Raw genomic sequence first — 18,291 nt, 5'->3', positions numbered from 1 at the left:
TCTTGCTCAGTGGGTTAAGGATCCAGCGTTGCCATGAGCTGTGGTGTAGGTTGCAGACACGGCTCGGATCTGGCATTGCTGTGGCTATGGCATAGGCTGGTGGCTACAGCTCCAATTGGACCCCTAGCCTGGGAACCTCCATATGCCGAGGGTGCGGCCCTAGAAAAGACCAAAAAAATTAAATTAAATTTTAAAAAAATTGCAGTTTCCCAAGCCTTCTTTCATGTTCTCACACATTTTATAACGTAAGTTTTAAAAAATCTTTTTCATTATGGTATGTATGAAACATAGAATTTACCATCGTAACCATTTTTAAGTGTACAGTCCTGTGGCATTAAGTACATTTACATTTGTTATGCAACCATCACCACCACCTGTCTTCAGAATTCTTCCATCTTCACAAGCTGAAACTCCGTACCCATTTTCCTTCCCCTCATCCCCTGGTAACCACCTTTCCACTTTCTGTTTCTGTGAGTTTGATTACTCTTGATATATAAGTGAAATCACACAGTATTTGTCTTTTTGTGACTTAGCTTAATATGCTCAAGATTTATCCATGTTGTGGTATGTGTCAGAATGGCCTTTTTTTTTTTTTTTTTTTGCCTGGCCTCTTCTTTATTTATTTATTTATTTTTGATTTTTTTTTTTTTTTTTTTTTTTTTTTTTTTTTTTTTTTTTTGCTATTTCTTTGGGCCGCTCCCGCGGCATATGGAGGTTCCCAGGCTAGGGGTCGAATTGGAGCTGTAGCCACCGGCCTACACCAGAGCCACAGCAACTCGGAATCCGAGCCGCGTCTGCTACCTACACCACAGCTCACGGCAATGCCAGATCGTTAACCCACTGAGCAAGGGCAGGGATCGAACCTGCAACCTCATGGTTCCTGGTCGGATTCGTTAACCACTGCGCCACGATGGGAACTCCCAAAATTTTTATTTTTTTAAACAGAATAAAATACATACATTTAAACACAATTGCGTTCACACAGATTATTGTATCATGGATCTTAAGAAACAGATTACGTGACTCCCTCTGGAGAAGTGGAATGAAAAATATGCTGAGACAGATAGGAAATTTATTCTATACTTTATCCCATTTTGTATGGCTTTCATCCTTACTATTTAGTATTATCTATTACATTTCAATTTTTCTTTAACAATTAGCATTATATTAAAATTGTTATATTATGCAACTAAAATTTATAAAGAAGAAAGCCTTATATACCATTAAATATTTTATATAGCATAATAAAAAGAATAACTGGTTAGAATAACAAAAATAATACACCCTCTGAAAATAAGTAAAATATAAAATGCATAAATTGGTTAAAAAACAGTATAACTATATAAATATGTCCTCACAATTTGTTACATCTTATTGATTCTTCAATATAGGCATTACACCATTCTAGGTGATAAACAAGACATTATAGACCTTACATTGTACCATGGAGAGAAATGGTTATCAATAATACAATTGTAGAACTGTATTATTTAATTGTACAATTGCATTATTATATTTATCATAAATTCTTTGATGGAGAGGAAATCAGAATCAGATGTAAGAAGACTTCAGCATTCCAAGAATGATGTCGAATGACCCCCTTCATGGTGGATTATGCACTTATTTACTATGAGATATATTTCTTCTGCAGAGATTCCTTGTTTGTGTATTAATTGTAGATTTTTGGTTTGCAGTTATTCTGAAGTTTTGATGTAAGAGTCTATATGTATATGAGATTGTTTTAAGTTGTTCTCTTAATTGCAAGTACATCTCCAGTGTCCTGCATTTGTACCCATCTCTTCTCATGATTTCTGATTTTAATGGTATAATTGTGCATGGATGATTTCGTATCTTTACTGTATATATACCTTTCCTGGTGAACCTTGTCATTTGTGGAATTTTTGTTTCCTGTTGCTATCTTTTCTTTCCTGCCTAGAGAAGTTCCTTTAGTATTTGTTGTAAGGCTGGTTTAGTGTTGCTGAATTCTCTCAGCTTTTGCTTATCTGAGAAGGTTTTGATTTCTCCTTCAAATCTGAATGAGAGCCTTGCTGGGTAGAGTAATCTTGGCTGGAGGTTTTTCCCTTTTATCACGTTAAATATATCCTGTCACTCCCTTCTGACCTGCAGAGTTTCTGCTGAAAAATCTGCTGATAACCTTATTGGGGTTCCCTTGTAAGTTACTTGTTTCTTTTCCCTAGCTGCTTTCAAAATTTTCTCTTTGTCTTTAGTTTTGGTTAGTTTGATTCATATGTGTCTTGGGGTATTCCTCCTTGGGTTTATTTTATATGGTACTCGTTGTGCTTCCTCGATTTGAGTGAGTGGTTCCTTTCCCATGTTAGGGAAATTTTCTGCTATTATCTCTTGGAATATTTTTTCTGTCCCATTCTCTCTCTCTTCTCCTTCTGGCACCCCTGTAATATGTATGTTGGTGCGTTTAACGTTGTCCCAGAGTTCTCTGAGGCTCTCTTCATTTGTTTTCAATCTTTTTTCTCTTTTCTGTTCTGCATCCATAATTCCTACTGATCTGTCCTCTACCTCGCTTATTCGTTCTTCTGCCTCTTGTATTCTGCTGTTCGCTGCTTCTAGTGAAGTTTTTATTTCCGTTATTGTATTTTGCATCACTTCTTATTTAAATTTTATATCTTGTCTCTCTTTGGTCAGTGTTTCCTGTAAGTTATCCATCTTTGCCTCCAGTTTATTTCCAATGTCTTGCATCATCTTCAGCATCAACAATCTAAAGTCTTTTTCCTGGAGGCTAAGAATCTCCTCATCGATTAGCTGATTTTCTGGGGTTTTTCCTTTCTCTCTTGTCTGAGTTATAGTTCTCTGTCTTTTCATTTTTATAGGTTTTTGGTGTGGTGACCTTTTTATAGGTAATAGAGTTGTAGCCTCTCTTACTTCTGATATCTGTCCCCCTTGTGGCTGAAGTCAGTATGGGGGCTTGCTGTAGGCTTCCTGTTGGGAGGAGCTGGTGCCTGATTCTAATCCCTCTGTTGCATGCGGCTAAGTCTCTGGATGGGATTAGGGGCAGCTGTGTGCCTGAGGGGTCTTTAGGCAGCCTGTTTCCTGAGGGGTGGGGCTGTGATCCCACCAGGATTGCTGTTTGCCCTGGGGCTTCTCAGCACTGACGGGTGGGGCCAGATTTTCCCAAAATGGCCACCTCCAGAGAAAGACAGTCTGCTGAATATTCCCGAGAGCTTTGCCTTCAGAGTCCTTCCCTCACAACAAGCCACATTCACCCCTGTTTTCCCAGGATGTCCTCCAAGAACTGCAGTCAGGTTTGACCCAGATTCCTATGGGGACCTTGCTCTGCCCTGGGACCCAGTGCACGTGAAAGTCCGTGTGTGCCTTTTAAGAATGGGGTCTCCCTTTCCCCCAGTCCCGTGGAGCTCCTGCACACAAGCCCCACTGGCCTTCAATGCCAGATGCTCCAGGGGCTCTTTCTTCCAGTGCTGGATCCCCGCACGTGAGGGTTTGATGTGGGGCTCAGAACTCTCACTCCTGTAGGTGAGTCTCTGTGAACCAGTTAGTTTTCAGTCTGTGGAGCTTCCCACCCGGGAAGTATGGAGTTGTTTATATCTCGAAATCACCCCTCCTACCTCTTGATGTGGCCTCCTCTTTTTCTTCTGGAGTAGGGTATCTTTTTTAAGGTTTCTGGTTCATTTGAGTGGAGATTGCTCAGGTTTTAGTTGTGAATTTTGTTGTTTTTAGGAGAGAAGTTGAGCTCCAGTCCTATTCCCCAGAATGGCCTTTTTGAGGCTAAATAATATTCCATTGTATGGTATATTCCATGTAAACATTTTGTTTACCTTTTCATCTGTTGATGGACACTTTTTTTTGGTCTTTTGTCTTTTTAGGGCCACACCTGTGCATATGGAGGTTCCCAGGCTAGGGGTCAAATCGGAGCTGTGGCCACTGGCCTACACCACAGCCACAGCAACACAGGATCTAAGCCTTATCGCTGACCTACACCACAGTTCACAGCAATGCCGGATCCTTAGCCTACTGAGTGAGGCCAGGGATCGAACCCACATCCTCATGGTTCCTGTTTGGGTTCATTAATTGCTGAGCCACAATGGGAACTCCCTATTGATGGACACTTAAGTTGCCTGTAATAGACTTTTTTTTTTTTTTGTCTTTTGAGGGCTGAACCCACAGCATATGGAAGTTCCCAGGCTAGGGGTCAAATCGCAGCTGCAGCTGCCGGCCTATGCCACAACTACAGCAACGCCAGATCCTTATCCCATTGAGCGAAGCCAGGGCTCAAACCCCCATCCTCATGGATCCTAGTCAGGTTCGTTATCCCTGAGCCATAATTTTTAAATGTTATTTTTGAGTATGTTTTCATTAAGACGTTCATTCTCATGACTGTAACTTTAACACATCCAGTCTAATGTCTCACACATCTGCAAGGTGACATAAGAGCAAGGGAGCTGAGACCTGAAAGGTGAAGATGGGCTTGAGCAAAAGGGGAGGGCATCATCTGGAGGCAGTGGAGCGTGGGGAAGAGTTTAAAGGTGTGGAGAGACAGTGGAACCCCCCCATGGATCAAAGAAACCACACGTAGACAAAGGAACAAGTTCTGGATGGAAAGTGCTTTATGGGAGCAGGGAGTATTTTGGTTGGATAGGACTGCACAAGGAGTATTTATGAGCAAGTGGGGTGAGAGACGGCTAAAACCACTCTAAGTTTGACCTGAAAAGTGTTGGAAACTTGGGTTAAGGAATTCTTGGCTGGATTGTCTCAGTCTTTAATGTAGCAGAATTTTTCATGCCCCTCGGAAAAACCAAGAGGGTTTATAGCCTTTGCCAGGTTTATGATGACCATGGAGCTCTTGTATTTGGAGCAATATGATGAGTGTCTTCAGAACATGTTTTGGGAAAATGGTAGGGACTATGCTAAGCTTCTTGGGGGCAGGAACTATAACTTATCCCACAGCATCTTGAATGTTTATTGGTAGTCTGGAGAGTAAAATTGGATTAAGAGGTAGCTGCCAAGGTCATTAGTCCATAGAAAGTGTTAAAATATTCCTGAGGCACAAAAACAAAAACCCATGCACTTTTAAGTATCAGTTCTTTCATTGAAAGATAAGCCTGAGTATCTTCTTCTAAGATAGTTGGTCAGGTTATCTGCAGGGCTTTCTTCTGTCCTGTGGGGTGGGTACCTTGGGATGGGAGTTGAGTTGCTTATCGTAGAGGAGCAGTGAAATGCTCCTAGGTTCCCAGGCTAGGGGTTTAATCAGAGCTGTTGTCTGCGACCTACACCACAGCCCACGGCAACACCGGATCCTTAACCCACTGAGCGAAGCCAGGGATCGAACCTCTGTCCTCATGGGTACTAGTCACGATTCATTTCTGCTGAGCCACAACAGGAACTCCTGGTCTTGTTTTAAATTTTCTATGCAGGAGTTCCCGTCTCTGCTCAGTGGTTAGCAAATCTGACTAGGAACCATGAGGTTTCAGGTTCGATCCCTGGCCTTGCTCAGTGTGTTAAGGATCTGGCATTGCCGTGAGCTGTGGTGTAGGTCGTAGACACAGCTTGGATACCCCTTGCTGTGGGTGGCTGTGGTGTAGGCTGGCGGCTATAGCTCTGATTCAGTCCCTAGCCTGGGAACATCCATATGCCGTGGGTGCGGCCCTAAAAAAATTTTTTTTAAAAAGCAAAAAAAAAAAAAATAATAAGAATATTGGGTTAAACGGTCATCAAATAATTAGCCTATCCAGTAGACCCAAATTTTGACTTGATTAATATTCATTGAAGGAGTTCCCACTGTGGCACAGCAGAAACAAATCTGACTAGTATCCATGAGGATGTGGGTTCAGTCCCTGGCCTCACTCAGTTTCCCTGAGCTGTGGTGTTAGGTCACAGATGCGGCTTGGATCCTATGTTGCTATGGCTGTGGCATAGGCCGGCAGCTGCAACTCCAATTCTCTCCCTAGCCTGGGAACTTCTGCAGGTGTGGCCCTAAAAAAAAAAAAATTGAGTATGTGACTGAATTAGAATAGGAAGACTTTGTAAATTCTTAAGCAATTGTATCATATGTAAAAATTACAGTTTAAAAGATTAACCGGGTTCACTGACAAATAAGTGGGGAGAAAAGAATTGTATCTTTAGCCAAGAAGAGAGGAAAATGGTACATAAAAAACCTCCAACAAACTGTAAACAACTAATAAACTCTAAGTTAAGATATCTGCTGTGTAAATCAACTATAGTAGAAAAAACAAAACTCTTTAAAAAAAAGATACGAAAGAAATACAAAAAAAAATTAAAAAAAATAAAAATAAATAAATAAAAAGGGAGTTCCCGTTGTGGCGCAGTGGTTAACGAATCTGACTAGGAACCATGAGGTTGCAGGTTCGGTCCCTGGCCTTGCTCAGTGGGTTAACGATCCGGCGTTGCTGTGAGCTGTGGTGTAGGTCGCAGACACGGCTCGGATCCCCTGTTGCTGTGGCTCTGGCATAGGCCGGTGGCTACAGCTCCGATTTGATCCCTAGCCTGGGAACCTCCATATGCCACGGGAGCAGCCCAAGAAATAGCAAAAAAAATAAATAAAAAGACAAAAAAAAAATTTAAAAAAAAAGATACATGTTGAAGTGCTAGGAAAAAATGTCTGTGCTTTATTTTGAAATACATCAAAAATAAAATTTAAAAATATTTGAAATACATAAAAAAATAACGGATCGATAAATGGATGGAGAGATATATGATAAAGTGAATACAGTAAGATGTTAATAGACTCGTGATGGGTATGAAATTCTTTCAACTTGGCTCTTTGAAAATTTTCATAATAAAATGTTGGAAATTTTACTGAAAGGAAATCGAAATTTTAATGAAAATGAAAGTCTACAGATTTTAAAGAAAGAACCAGTGAGATTTCAGGAGCAACGTTTTTAGTAAAAAGAACAGGGGCATTAGAGTCAGAGAGATGTGAAGTCTGGTTCTGGTTTAGCTTTTCTCCAGAGTTATATTGCTCAGTGGTGGCGCTGGGATTTGAACCCATGTACCCTGGCTCTAGTGCCTTGGTCTCTACTCTGCTGTGTGGTGAGGGTACAAGCTTCTAGCTCAGTGTCTGGTATGTGATAGATTCTGAAATGGTAACTGTTACTGTCAGTGTATCCTCTTTGGGCTGTAGAGCATGAAGAAGTGCAGTATTTTAATGTTTGATCTGAAAGATTTATATGACACTGTTACTCAAGCTGGAAGGTAAAACTGTTTGTGGAGAAGAGATGGTTGATTTAGTTTTAGAAAAAGTGGAAGTAGAGATCTTGATATGAATGGTTCCACATATTTTCCTAGAGTTCAGGAAATCATTTCCTCACCAAAACTTACTGAGTGTGACTCTAAACCAGTGCACAAAACAGACAAAAATCTCCTCCCTCCTAGAGGTTTCTGATCTATGAGGGTTTGAGGAATGAAGTCAAATGCAGTGACTACAAGCGTGGAAAGGCAGGCGTTCACCAGCCAGAGAAGGAGCGTTTTCACAGTGGACTTTCCGATGTCCTGAACATCATGCTACATAGGCAGTTATTTCCTCTGCTTTCTCTCAAGCCCATCTGTGTTCTCATTTCCACTGTTGTTCTTTTTTACTTCCATCTGGAGTCAGTGGAACAGTTTACATGTAAGCTAGTTATGATTAAGTTTCAAAATATATGGCCTGGCTTCTAAAATGGCCCGGCCAAAGGCACGAATTGCTGCTTTTCATAGTATATACAGGGCAGAGAATGGATTTCATGATAGTCCATGTAAAACAGAGGCCGTTAAGATCTCCTCTCTGGTCTCACCCACGAAGCCTGTAGCTTAGCCAGGCTCTGACTTCAGCACCCTTCCAGGGTGTGTATTTCTCAGCAATTACGCACTCCTTCCAATAGGGTAGGAGGTCAGTCAGTAAAAGTATTTATTGAGCCAGACCCTCCTCTGCTTCTGAGTCATTTTTCTGGTAGAGCAGGAAGGTTCTCAGGGAGAAGCTTTAACTCTTTGAGATCATAAAGATGACCCTTCCGTGTAACAGGGAGCTAAGTCATTCTGTGGGGCTTATTCGAATTCTCTCCCTGATATTTTAGATACTGAGGTATATCTGCTGTCTGATAGTGTGATGGAATTTGAGAAAATACTATCTACCTTGGCCCAAACTTGAGGAGTTGTTTTAATAACGTAGAGATGGCTAATGCAAAATACTGTTTGTTTTGGGGGAAAATATTTATAACATCTCCCTTATGCCAAAATCTGACATCTGGCAACTTCAGCTGTCTGGACAACAGCCAGAAAATAAGAACAGGGCCTCAAAGCCCATAAAAAATAACTGTCGAAGGACTCTGGCCCTACCGCATGTACTTAACCAGCACAGGAGAGTTTGCTAGCCTCTCATCTGGAGCCTGTTTACTTTTTACTTTTCTGGAAACTTTTAACAGTTTTGGTGGTGGTGGTCTGTGTGTGGTCCCCCCCCCCCCACAGCAGATTATAAACAAAAATCTAGAAAGAAGTAGGACAGTTGACAGAAGAGACCAACTGATAGCAGAGGGAAGGCTGACATTAAAAGAGAAGGACCTAAAGTTACGTAATCCCGTATTATGTATTAAAGCAGAATGCAGAAAGGTCTGATCTTGATCGTGAACTTGAGTCCATCAGCCAAAGAGGAAATCACGTCAGTGTGTTTTCTTCTATTGAAGAAGGCAGGGCGGTATATGATGTGTCTATTTTTAAACATAGTCAAAGCTAACCAAGTTCTGACATGTTGAAATGGTAAAATCCATAGTGTTTGTATACTTGAAATATCACATTCTCTGGTGATGCTCTATCAGTGGCACAGATTTGATCCTGCAGCTGATTATGGAAATGATGTTTATTAATAACTGCTGCATTTATTGAGCATCTACTGTATCAGCTCTGTCCTAGGTGCCTTCACACTATTAGCATACAGGTTAAGGCTTTGGGGACAGGCAGATCTGTGTTGCCATTCCGTGTCTGACTTGTGGGTGACCCTGGACAGATTCCATTGCCTCTCTGAGGTTGTAGACTTACCTGCAGAATGGGAACCAAGTATATACAACAGAGTTGCTGTGAGGGCTCAAAGAGGGAAGTCATGGTACAATGCTGGGTGTGTAGTAAGGGTTCAAAAATATTAGGTGTTAATGTAATTATTTTTATTGCTATCATCCTCTTGAGGATTGTTATGAACGGGAAGCTAAAGCCCAGAGAGTTAAAGTAATATATCCAAGGTGAAAAGGTGGTAAATAGTGGGGCTGTGATATGAATCTTGATCTCTCCAACTCCAGGAGCCCCCCCCCCTTTTTAGGGCTACATCTGCAGCATATGGAGGTTCCTGGGCTAGGAGTCAAATCGGTGCTGCCGCTGCCAGCTTGTGCCACAGCCACAGCAGCTCGGGATCCCTGATTCACTGAGTGAGGCCAGGGATCAAACGCACATCCTCATGGATACTCGTCCGGTTCATAACTGCTGAGCCACAATAGGAACTCCGAGCCTAGTACTTTTGATTCACATTTTGTTGCCTCCGCAGGGTATGATTTTAATTATATATTTTTTAATACTTAAAATATGTGGTGGGAGAGAGCAGAGGATGTGGGGAGTATTACTAGTCACTTTTCCATTGTATACCCAAGTCATGTCATATAGAAAAAATTTCAGTGACACAGAGATAAGCTCTTTTTACTCAACAGTTCAAATTAAGTATGTAATATTTAATTGTGTTGCATGAGTCATTAAAATCTAATAGGTACTTCACATTAATAGACTGGGCAATTTATTATGTGCCTAAGATGTTTATCCCCTCATTCTTAGACTATAAATTTAACAGACCCATAACCATCTTTTCTGGTAATTAGGCACTTAGTGCTTTTAAAAATTTTTGTTATGCTTTTTAGGGCCGCGCCTGTGCATGTGGAGGTTCCTAGGCTAAGGCTCAAATCGGAGCTGCAGCCGCTGGCCTACACCACAGCTCACGACAATACCACATCCTTAACCCACTGAGTGAGGCCAGGGATTGAATCCACATCCTCATGGATCCTAGTTAGGTTGTTAACCACTGAGCCACGAAGGGAACTCCCTACTTAATGCTTCTTAATGTTGATTATAGTTATACGTGAAATGAAAAAATCCTCATCTCTACAACACCAAATGAATATATGAGGCAAATAAAGAAATACACTTGGAGATGGAGTTCCCGTCGTGGCACAGTGGTTAATGAATCCGACTAGGAACCATGAGGTTGCGGGTTCGATATCTGGCCTTGCTCAGTGGGTTAAGGATCCAGTGTTGCCGTGAGCTGTGGGGTAGGTTGCAGACGTGGCTCGGATCCCGAGTTGCCGCAGCTGAGGCATAGGCTGGCAACCACAACTCTGATTAGACCCCTAGCCTGGGAACCTCCATATGCTGTGGGAGCGGCCCAAGAAAATGGCAAAAAAGGCAGAAAAGAAGTACACTTGGGGAGTTCCCGTCGTGGGTCAGTGGTTAATGAATCCAACTAGGAACCATGAGGTTGCAGGTTCGATCCCTGCCCTTGCTCAGTGGGTTGAGGATCCAGCATTGCCGTGAGCTGTGGTGGTGTTTGCAGACACGGCTCGAATCCTGCATTGCTGTGGCTCTGGCATGGGCCGGTGGCTGCAGCTCCAATTAGACCCCTAGCCTGGGAACCTCCATGTGCCTCAGGAGCGGCCCTAGAAAAGCCAAAAAGAAAAAGAAAGAAATAGACTTGGGATCTAGACACTCTGGCAATCTTCTACTACTCCTTGTAAAGACTTAGAAGTGTAGGTAAGGCTGATGGTTTTACACGACTGGGGTGGGGGCAAGTCCACTCTACTTGTTGCCTCCTTTTCTGTTGCTTAAACATGTCCTTGGCCTCCCTTGACACAAAGTAACAGACGCATCCTCTTAGTCAGCACAGGCACCATAACAGTGCAAGGATGGTATGCAAGGTTGGGCCGTAGGTGTCTTTGAGCTGAAAACACATTCTTGATCTGGTAGAGCATGCTAAATCTTGTCTGGAGGTGCCGTCTTCATGACCCTTTCTTATTTTTTTTTTTTTTCCGTCTTTTTAGGGCTGCATGGGTGGCATATGGAGATTCCCAGACCAGGGGTCAAATCAGAGCTGTAGCTGCCTGCCTACACCACAGCCACAGCAATGCCAGATATGAGCCGTGTCTATGACTTACACCACAGCTCACGGCAACACCAGATCCTTAACCCACCGAGCGATGCCAGGGATCAAACCTGTGACCTCATGGATACTAGTCAGATTCATTTCCACTGAGCCACGACAGGGACTCTGACCCTTTCTTATTCTTTTTGTGGATTTTTTTTTTTCCTTTTTGGCGGCCCCGTGGCACGTGGCGTTCCCAGGCCAGGGGTCAGATCAGAGCCACAGTTGCAACCTACCCACAGCTGCCACACCAGATCCTTTAACCCACTGTGCTGGGCCAGAGGATCCAATCTGTGTCTTGGTGCTGCAGCAATACCACTGAACCCATTGTGCCACGTGGAAACTGGATTTTTAATTTTTTAATTTTTTTGATTTTTTTTAAGTGCATCTTAAATCTGGGCCATTGAGATGTGGTCCTGTAGCTCTGCCTCAGGTCAAATTACCTTTTTTTTTTTTTTAGCAGACAGTAGGTAAGGGCCAGAATGCCCTCAGTTCATACCCTAGCCCTGCTGCTATAAACTGTGATTTTTTTTTTAACAAATTAAATTTTCTGTTTTGCTGAGAGTCAGTACCCTCATCTTTGTATTAGTTATGAGGAAGGACTATATCAGACTAAAAGGATTTTGCACAGCAAAGAAAACTATCAACAAATGAAAAGACCACCTACTGAATGGGAGAAGATATTTGCAAATGATGTATCTGATAAGGGGTTAATATCCAAAATATACAAAGAACTCATACAACTCAACATCAGAAAAACAGCTCTATTTAAAAATGAGCACAGAGAGAGTTTCCCCTGTGGTGCAGTGGGTTAATAATCTGGCTTATCTCTGTGGCCTTGCTTGTTTGATCCCCGGCCTGGTGCGGTGGATTAATGATGCAGTGTTGCTGCAGCTCTGGCATAGGTCAGGGGTGTGGCTTGGATTTGGTCCCTGGCCTGGAACTTCCATATGCCTCGGGCACAGCCGAAAAAGGGGGGGGGGGGAGGCAGAGTGGGAGTTTCATGTGTGCCTTAGTGGGTTAAGGATCCATCATTGTCATGGCTATGGCTCAGGGCCAATCCTTGGCCCAGGAACTTCCTCATGTTGAGGGTGTAGCTCAAAACAAAACAAAACAAAAAACATACAATGAGCTGTTATACCTGTTAGAATAGCTATTAAAGACAGCAAGTGTTGGTGAGGATGTGGAGAAAAGGGAGCCCTTATGTACCAGCAGCATGGGAATCTAAATTGGTGCAGCCAGTATGGAAAACAGTAAAAAGTTTCTTCAAAAAAATTCAAAATAGGACTACTGTATGATTCAGTTATTCCACTCCTGGGTATTTATCTGAAGAAAGCTATTTCAAAGAGGTATGTGTTGCAGTTCCTGTGTGGTTCAGCAGAAACGAGCCCAACTAGTATCCATGAGGATGCGGGTGTGATTCCTGGCCCTGCTCAATGGGTTTAGGATCTAGTGTTGCTGTGTGTGTGCCATAGTAGGCTGGCAGCTGTAGCTCCAATTTGAACCCTAGCCTGAGAACTTCACATGCTGCACTTAATGGCCCTTAAAAAAAAAAAAAAATTATATGTGCTCTTGTGTTCATTGTAGCTTTATTTATTTATTTATTTATTTATGTGTTTATTTATTATTTTTGTCTTTTTACCTTTTCTTGAGCTGCTCCCACGGCATATGGAGGTTCCCAGACTAGGGGTCTAATCAGAGCTGTAGCCACCAGCCTACACCAGAGCCACAGCAACGCAGGATCTGGCAACACCAGATCCTTAACCCACTGAGCAAGGGCAAGGATCGAACCCACAACCTCATGGTTCCTAGTTGGATTCGTTAAGCACTGAGCCACGACGGGAACTCCATTGCTGCATTATTTATAATTGCTGTGGAAGCCCATCAATGGATGAATGGATGAAGGAAATACACACACACACACACAAAGAAATACTGCTCAGCCATAAAAAGAATGGAATCTTGCCATTTTTTATAACATGGATCAACCTAGAGTGTATTATGTTAAACAAGTCAGAGAAAGACAAATACTTTATGATTTCACTTGTATGTGGAATCTAAAAACAAGTGGTTGCCAGAGGGGAGGGGTTCGGGGGAGAAAAGAAATAGGAGGGAGTTTAAGAAGTACCGACTTCCAGTTTGTAAAATAAGTGAGCCCAATAAATAAACTTCCGATCATTCTGTGTTTTCCGTATGTGTTCACTGTGGTTTCCACCAGTGAGAAAACGTCTTTTATCATTATTCCATCTCTCCTTATTGGTTAGGTACCAGCTAGCTCCTAGATCTGGGGTCACAGGTATGAAATGTACAGTGTGGGGAATATAGTTAATAACGTTGTGATATCTTTGTATGGTGATATATGGTAACTGGACTTAGCATGGCAATCACTTTGAAATGTGTAGAAATATTGAATCACCAAGTTGTGTAGCAGGAGCTAACAGAGTTGTAGGTCAATTATACTTCAAAAATAGACTCATAGAAAAAGAGATCAAATTTGTGGTTACCAGAGTTGCGGGCGGGAGGAGGAGGAATTGGATGAAAGCAGTCAAAAGGTATAAATTTCCAGTTACAAGATAAATAAGTACTAGGGATATAACACACAATGTGATAAATATAATTAGCACTGCTATATGTTATATATGAAAAGTTCTTGAGTTATCTTCATAAGGAAAAGTATTTTTTCTGTTTCTTTAATTTTGTATCAGTATGAGTTAGTGAGTATTCACTAAACTTACTGTGAAAATGACTTCATGATGTCAGAGTTCCCATCGTGGCTCAGTGGTTAACGGGTCTGACTAGGAACCATGAGGTTTCGGGTTCGATCCCTGGCCTCACTCAGTGAGTTGAGGATCTTGGCGTGGCCGTGAGCTGTGATGTAGGTCTCAGACACCGCTCAGATCCCTCATTGCTGCTGCATAGGCGGTGGCCACACCTCGGATTGGACCCCTATCCTGGGAACCTCCATATGCGGCAGGTGTGGTCCTAGAAAAGGCAAAAAAAAAAAAAAAAGACATGATGTATGCAAGTCAAATCATTAGGCTATATACCTTAAACTTATGTGTGCTCTATGTTGATTATATCTCAATAAAACTTGAAGAAAGAAATAAAATATGGAGTTCCCGTCGTGGTGCAGTGGTTAACGAATCCGGCTAGGAACCATGACGTTGCAGGTTCGGTCCCTGCCCCTTGCTCAGTGGGTTAACGATCCAGCGTTGCCGTGAGCTGTGGTGTAGGTTGCAGACGCGGCTCGGATCCCGAGTTGCTGTGGCTCTGGTGTAGACCCGTGGCTACAGCTCCGATTCAACCCCTAGCCTGGGAACCTCCATATGCCGAGGGAGCGGCCCAAGAAATAGCAACAACAACAACAACAATAACAACAACAACAACAAAAAAAGACAAAAAAAAAAAAAGAAATAAAATATAAGTGGAAATATAAAGGGAAAAATAAATAAGCAAAAAAGATGGACTAGATAAAATGTCATATTTAAAATCCCTACTTTTAAACACCATATTTTAAAATTACTCTCTTGAAGTTCCTGTCGTGGTGCAGCAGAAACAAATCTGATAGTATCTATGAGGATGCAGGTTCAATCCCTGGCCTCACTCAGTGGGTTAAGGATCTGGCATTGCCATGAGGTATGGTGTAGGTTGCAGAAGCAGCTCAGATCCTGTTTTGCTGTGGTGTAGGCCGGCAGCTGTAGCTCTGATTGGACACCTAGCCTGGGAACTTCATTTGCCAAGGGTGTGGCCCTAAAAAAGGAAAATAGTAAATAAGTAAAACTACTCTCTTGCCTGGTAAGAATGTTAATTTCCATATTGCCTTCCTCAGGCATATTGAAAAATTTACATTTTAAGTTGCATCTTTTCTATTACTCACAGCTATAGGTCACTTTTTTTTTTTCAATTCCAGAATGATTTTAAGAATCAAATTAAAATGTATGAGGAAATAATTGTTTTTAAAGAAATGAGACAGTACTTTGATTTTTTTAAAGTACAGACTTTTTTAAAAGATATTTTATTTTTTAGGGCTGCACGCATGGAATACGGAGGTTCCCAAGCTAGGGGTCGAATTGGGGCTATAGCCGCCAGCCTACACCACAGCAATGCCAGATCCGAGCTGCATCTGTGACGACAGCTCATGGCAATGCTGGATCCTTACTTAACCCACTGAGCGAGGCCAGGGATGGAACTTGCATCCTCATGGATACTAGTCAGATTCGTTTCCACTGAGCCATGACAGGAACTCCAAAAGTACAGACTTCTTATTTGCTTGGCTTTGACTTCGATATAAGTACCTTTATATCTAAATGATAATTCTCAAGATACAGATCTGTATTACAATGTCTTAAATACTTAATGTTTTCCTCCTTCTTTGGACCTTTCTTTCCAGGTTATGAAAGATGGAGGCCGGCTCAGTGGTTCGAGCCATCTTTGACTTCTGCCCTAGTGTCTCAGAAGAACTGCCGCTCTTTGTGGGAGATATTATTGAGGTGTTGGCAGTGGTGGATGAATTTTGGCTTCTAGGAAAGAAAGAGGATGTGACAGGTAAGAGGCTCATAATTCCTCACACACAAATGGACCACAGGCCCTCCCTTCTTTCCATATTAAAAGCAGAGGTTTAGTGGGAAGCCTAATAAATAAACTTATGATCGTTCTGTGTTTTCCATGTGTGTTCACTGTAGTTTCTACCAGTGAGACAACGTCTGTTATCATTATTCCATCTCTCCTTATTGGTTAGGTACCAGCTATGCTCCTAGATCCGTGGTTGGCCTCATTTTACGAAAGCTGCCCTCTACCCTAGATTCAGTCACCTCCCATTTTCCATGTACCTGGTTTCCTTTCTTCTTTTCTTTTTTGGCCACGCCTGAGGCATGTGGAAGTTCCCAGACCAGGGATCAAACCCAAGCCGCAGTTGCAATCTGCACCGCTGCTGTGACAACACCACATCCTTCACTCAATGTGCCACAGAGGAATTTCCTCCTTCCTTTTTTTTTTGGTCTTTTAGGGCCGCACCCACGGCATATGGAAGTTCCCAGGCTAGGGGTCAAAGGGAGCTGTAGCTACCGGCCTACGCCACAGCAACTCTGGATCCTTAACCTACTGAGCGAGGTCAGGTATTGAACCCACATCTTCATGTATATTAGTTGGGCTCCTTACTGTTGAGCTACGACAGAAGTCCCTTTGTTCTAGTCTTGAAAATATGTTAGCACCAGTTTCATGAATTCGCCAAGGGAAGCCTGGAAGTTTTCCTCCCACACTGTGCATCTGTGTTAAATCCTATTGTTAACTTACATAAATTTTTGTAAGTTGGGGCTGGAGTATTGTCATACAGTCCTTAGCCATGCAGTTGACCCATTTGGGAGACAATAGGTTATATCCTAGTGGAAATGAGATTTCAGCTGAGATAAAATGGTGAGTAGGAGTGAGCAAGGCAGAGTGGTTAGGCAGAGAGAATTGCACATTCCAAGGCCCTGAAACAATAAAGAACATGGAGGGAATGAGAAAAGTTCAGTCTCACATGAAGTACGGAGAGTTGAGGCAGCAGATGGCGTGGAGAGATGAGCAGCAACTAGAAAACAGAGCATGCCCTGGTAAGCATGGAAACAGAATACTGTAAAAGTGCTTTAAGCACAGTCAGATTTGTATTTGAGCAAGCTTGCTGCTGCAGATTGAAGAATGATAGAAAGGGGCAAAGCCAAAGGCAGGGAGGCGGGATGGGAATTCATTACAGTAACCTGGGTGAGAGGTGCTGATGGCTTGAACCAAGGTGGTGAGTCTGGAGTTATGTGGACAGACACAAGAGCTATGTAGAGGGCGGAATCAGCTGAACTCTCAGATGCTTTCCAGTTGACAAGCCTGTCTACTCTTGTCAGTTAAAATCCTGCCCATCTTTAGACTCAACTGTAGTCTTTTTTTAATAAAATGTTTCATTTTCTTCCTGACCATTTTCTACCTTCTCTGAATTGCCATAGCAGTTTGTGTACCTATGATGTGACATTGAGACTGAATTATTGGTTTTTTTGTTTTTCTGTTTTTGTATTGTTTTGTTTTGTTTATCTTTTTGTCATTTTCTTGGGCCACTCTTGCGGCATATGGAGTTTCCCAGGCTAGGGGTCGAATCGGAGCTGTAGCCACCGGCCTACACCACAGCCACAGCAATGCGGGATCTGAGCTGAGTCTGTGACCTACACCACAGCTCACAGCAACGCTGGATCTTTAACCCACTGAGCAAGGTCAGGGATTGAACCCGCAACCTCATGGTTCCTAGTCGGATTCATTAACCACTGAGCCATGACGGGAACTCCTGAATTATTGTTTATGTCTGAATTAGATTTTATGTCTGAGCTGGATTTTATTTTATTTTTAGTTCTGCACCCACTGCATATGGAAATTCCCAGGTGAAGGGTTGAATTGGAGCTATAGTTGCTGGCCTGTGCCACAGCCACAGCAACTCAGGATCCAAGTTGCTTCTGTGACGTACACCACAGCTCATGGCAACACCAGGAGCTGATCGAGGCCAGGGATTGAACCTGCATCCCCGTGGATACTGGTCAATTTAGTTACTACTGAGCCACGATGGGAACTCCTGAATTGGATTTTAAGATTTTTCAGAGGCCAAGACCATCTTAGTTAATTTTCCCTCTGCACTGGGGCCATTGATAGAGTGACACCCAATAAATGCTTATTGGATTGAATTTGCACTCTTTGTATTCTGCATGCATCTGATTTTTGTGCACTGTATGTTTTGTACAATAGATTCTTCAGCTATGAATACTCAGTGAGTTTTCAGCTCAGGATCTGTACGTGGGCTCAGAAAAAAAGGTTTTTTTTTTTCTGGTACACAGACAAGAAAAAAGGAATCTCAATATTGGAAATATTTGCTTTTATTTTTAGGACAGTTCCCCAGCAGTTTTGTGGAAGTTGTCACCATTCCCAGTCTAAAAGAGGGAGAGAGACTGTTTGTCTGCATCTCTGAATTTACATCCCTAGAACTGAACAGCCTCCCCCTCCATCGAGGTAAGTTGATCATCTAGGTATAGACTGTTTAAAGTAAGACTAGAGAGTCTTCAATGATACCAAGATAGTGCTGACAGTAATCATGCCTTATATTTGTGTAATATTTTATAATTGCCAAAGTG

General features: G+C 42.3%; 1 protein-coding gene across 2 annotated transcripts in view; it reads left to right on the top strand.

Annotated features, from left to right (window-relative positions):
• Window positions 1-18,291, top strand: part of LOC100152738 (dynamin-binding protein) — a 123,126-nt gene that overhangs the window by 23,664 nt on the left and 81,171 nt on the right. For both annotated transcript variants that reach the window (XM_001929395.7, XM_021072337.1), the window contains exons 2-3: window positions 15,543-15,697; window positions 18,047-18,169. In XM_001929395.7, the coding sequence (XP_001929430.4) occupies window positions 15,553-15,697; window positions 18,047-18,169 (268 nt within the window). In that variant the 5' untranslated portion in view covers window positions 15,543-15,552. The remainder of the gene's footprint in view (window positions 1-15,542; window positions 15,698-18,046; window positions 18,170-18,291) is intronic.

This window comes from Sus scrofa, chromosome 14, assembly GCF_000003025.6.
Source record: "Sus scrofa isolate TJ Tabasco breed Duroc chromosome 14, Sscrofa11.1, whole genome shotgun sequence".
NCBI lineage: Eukaryota > Metazoa > Chordata > Mammalia > Artiodactyla > Suidae > Sus > Sus scrofa.
This window is presented reverse-complemented; position numbering and strand designations above follow the sequence as displayed.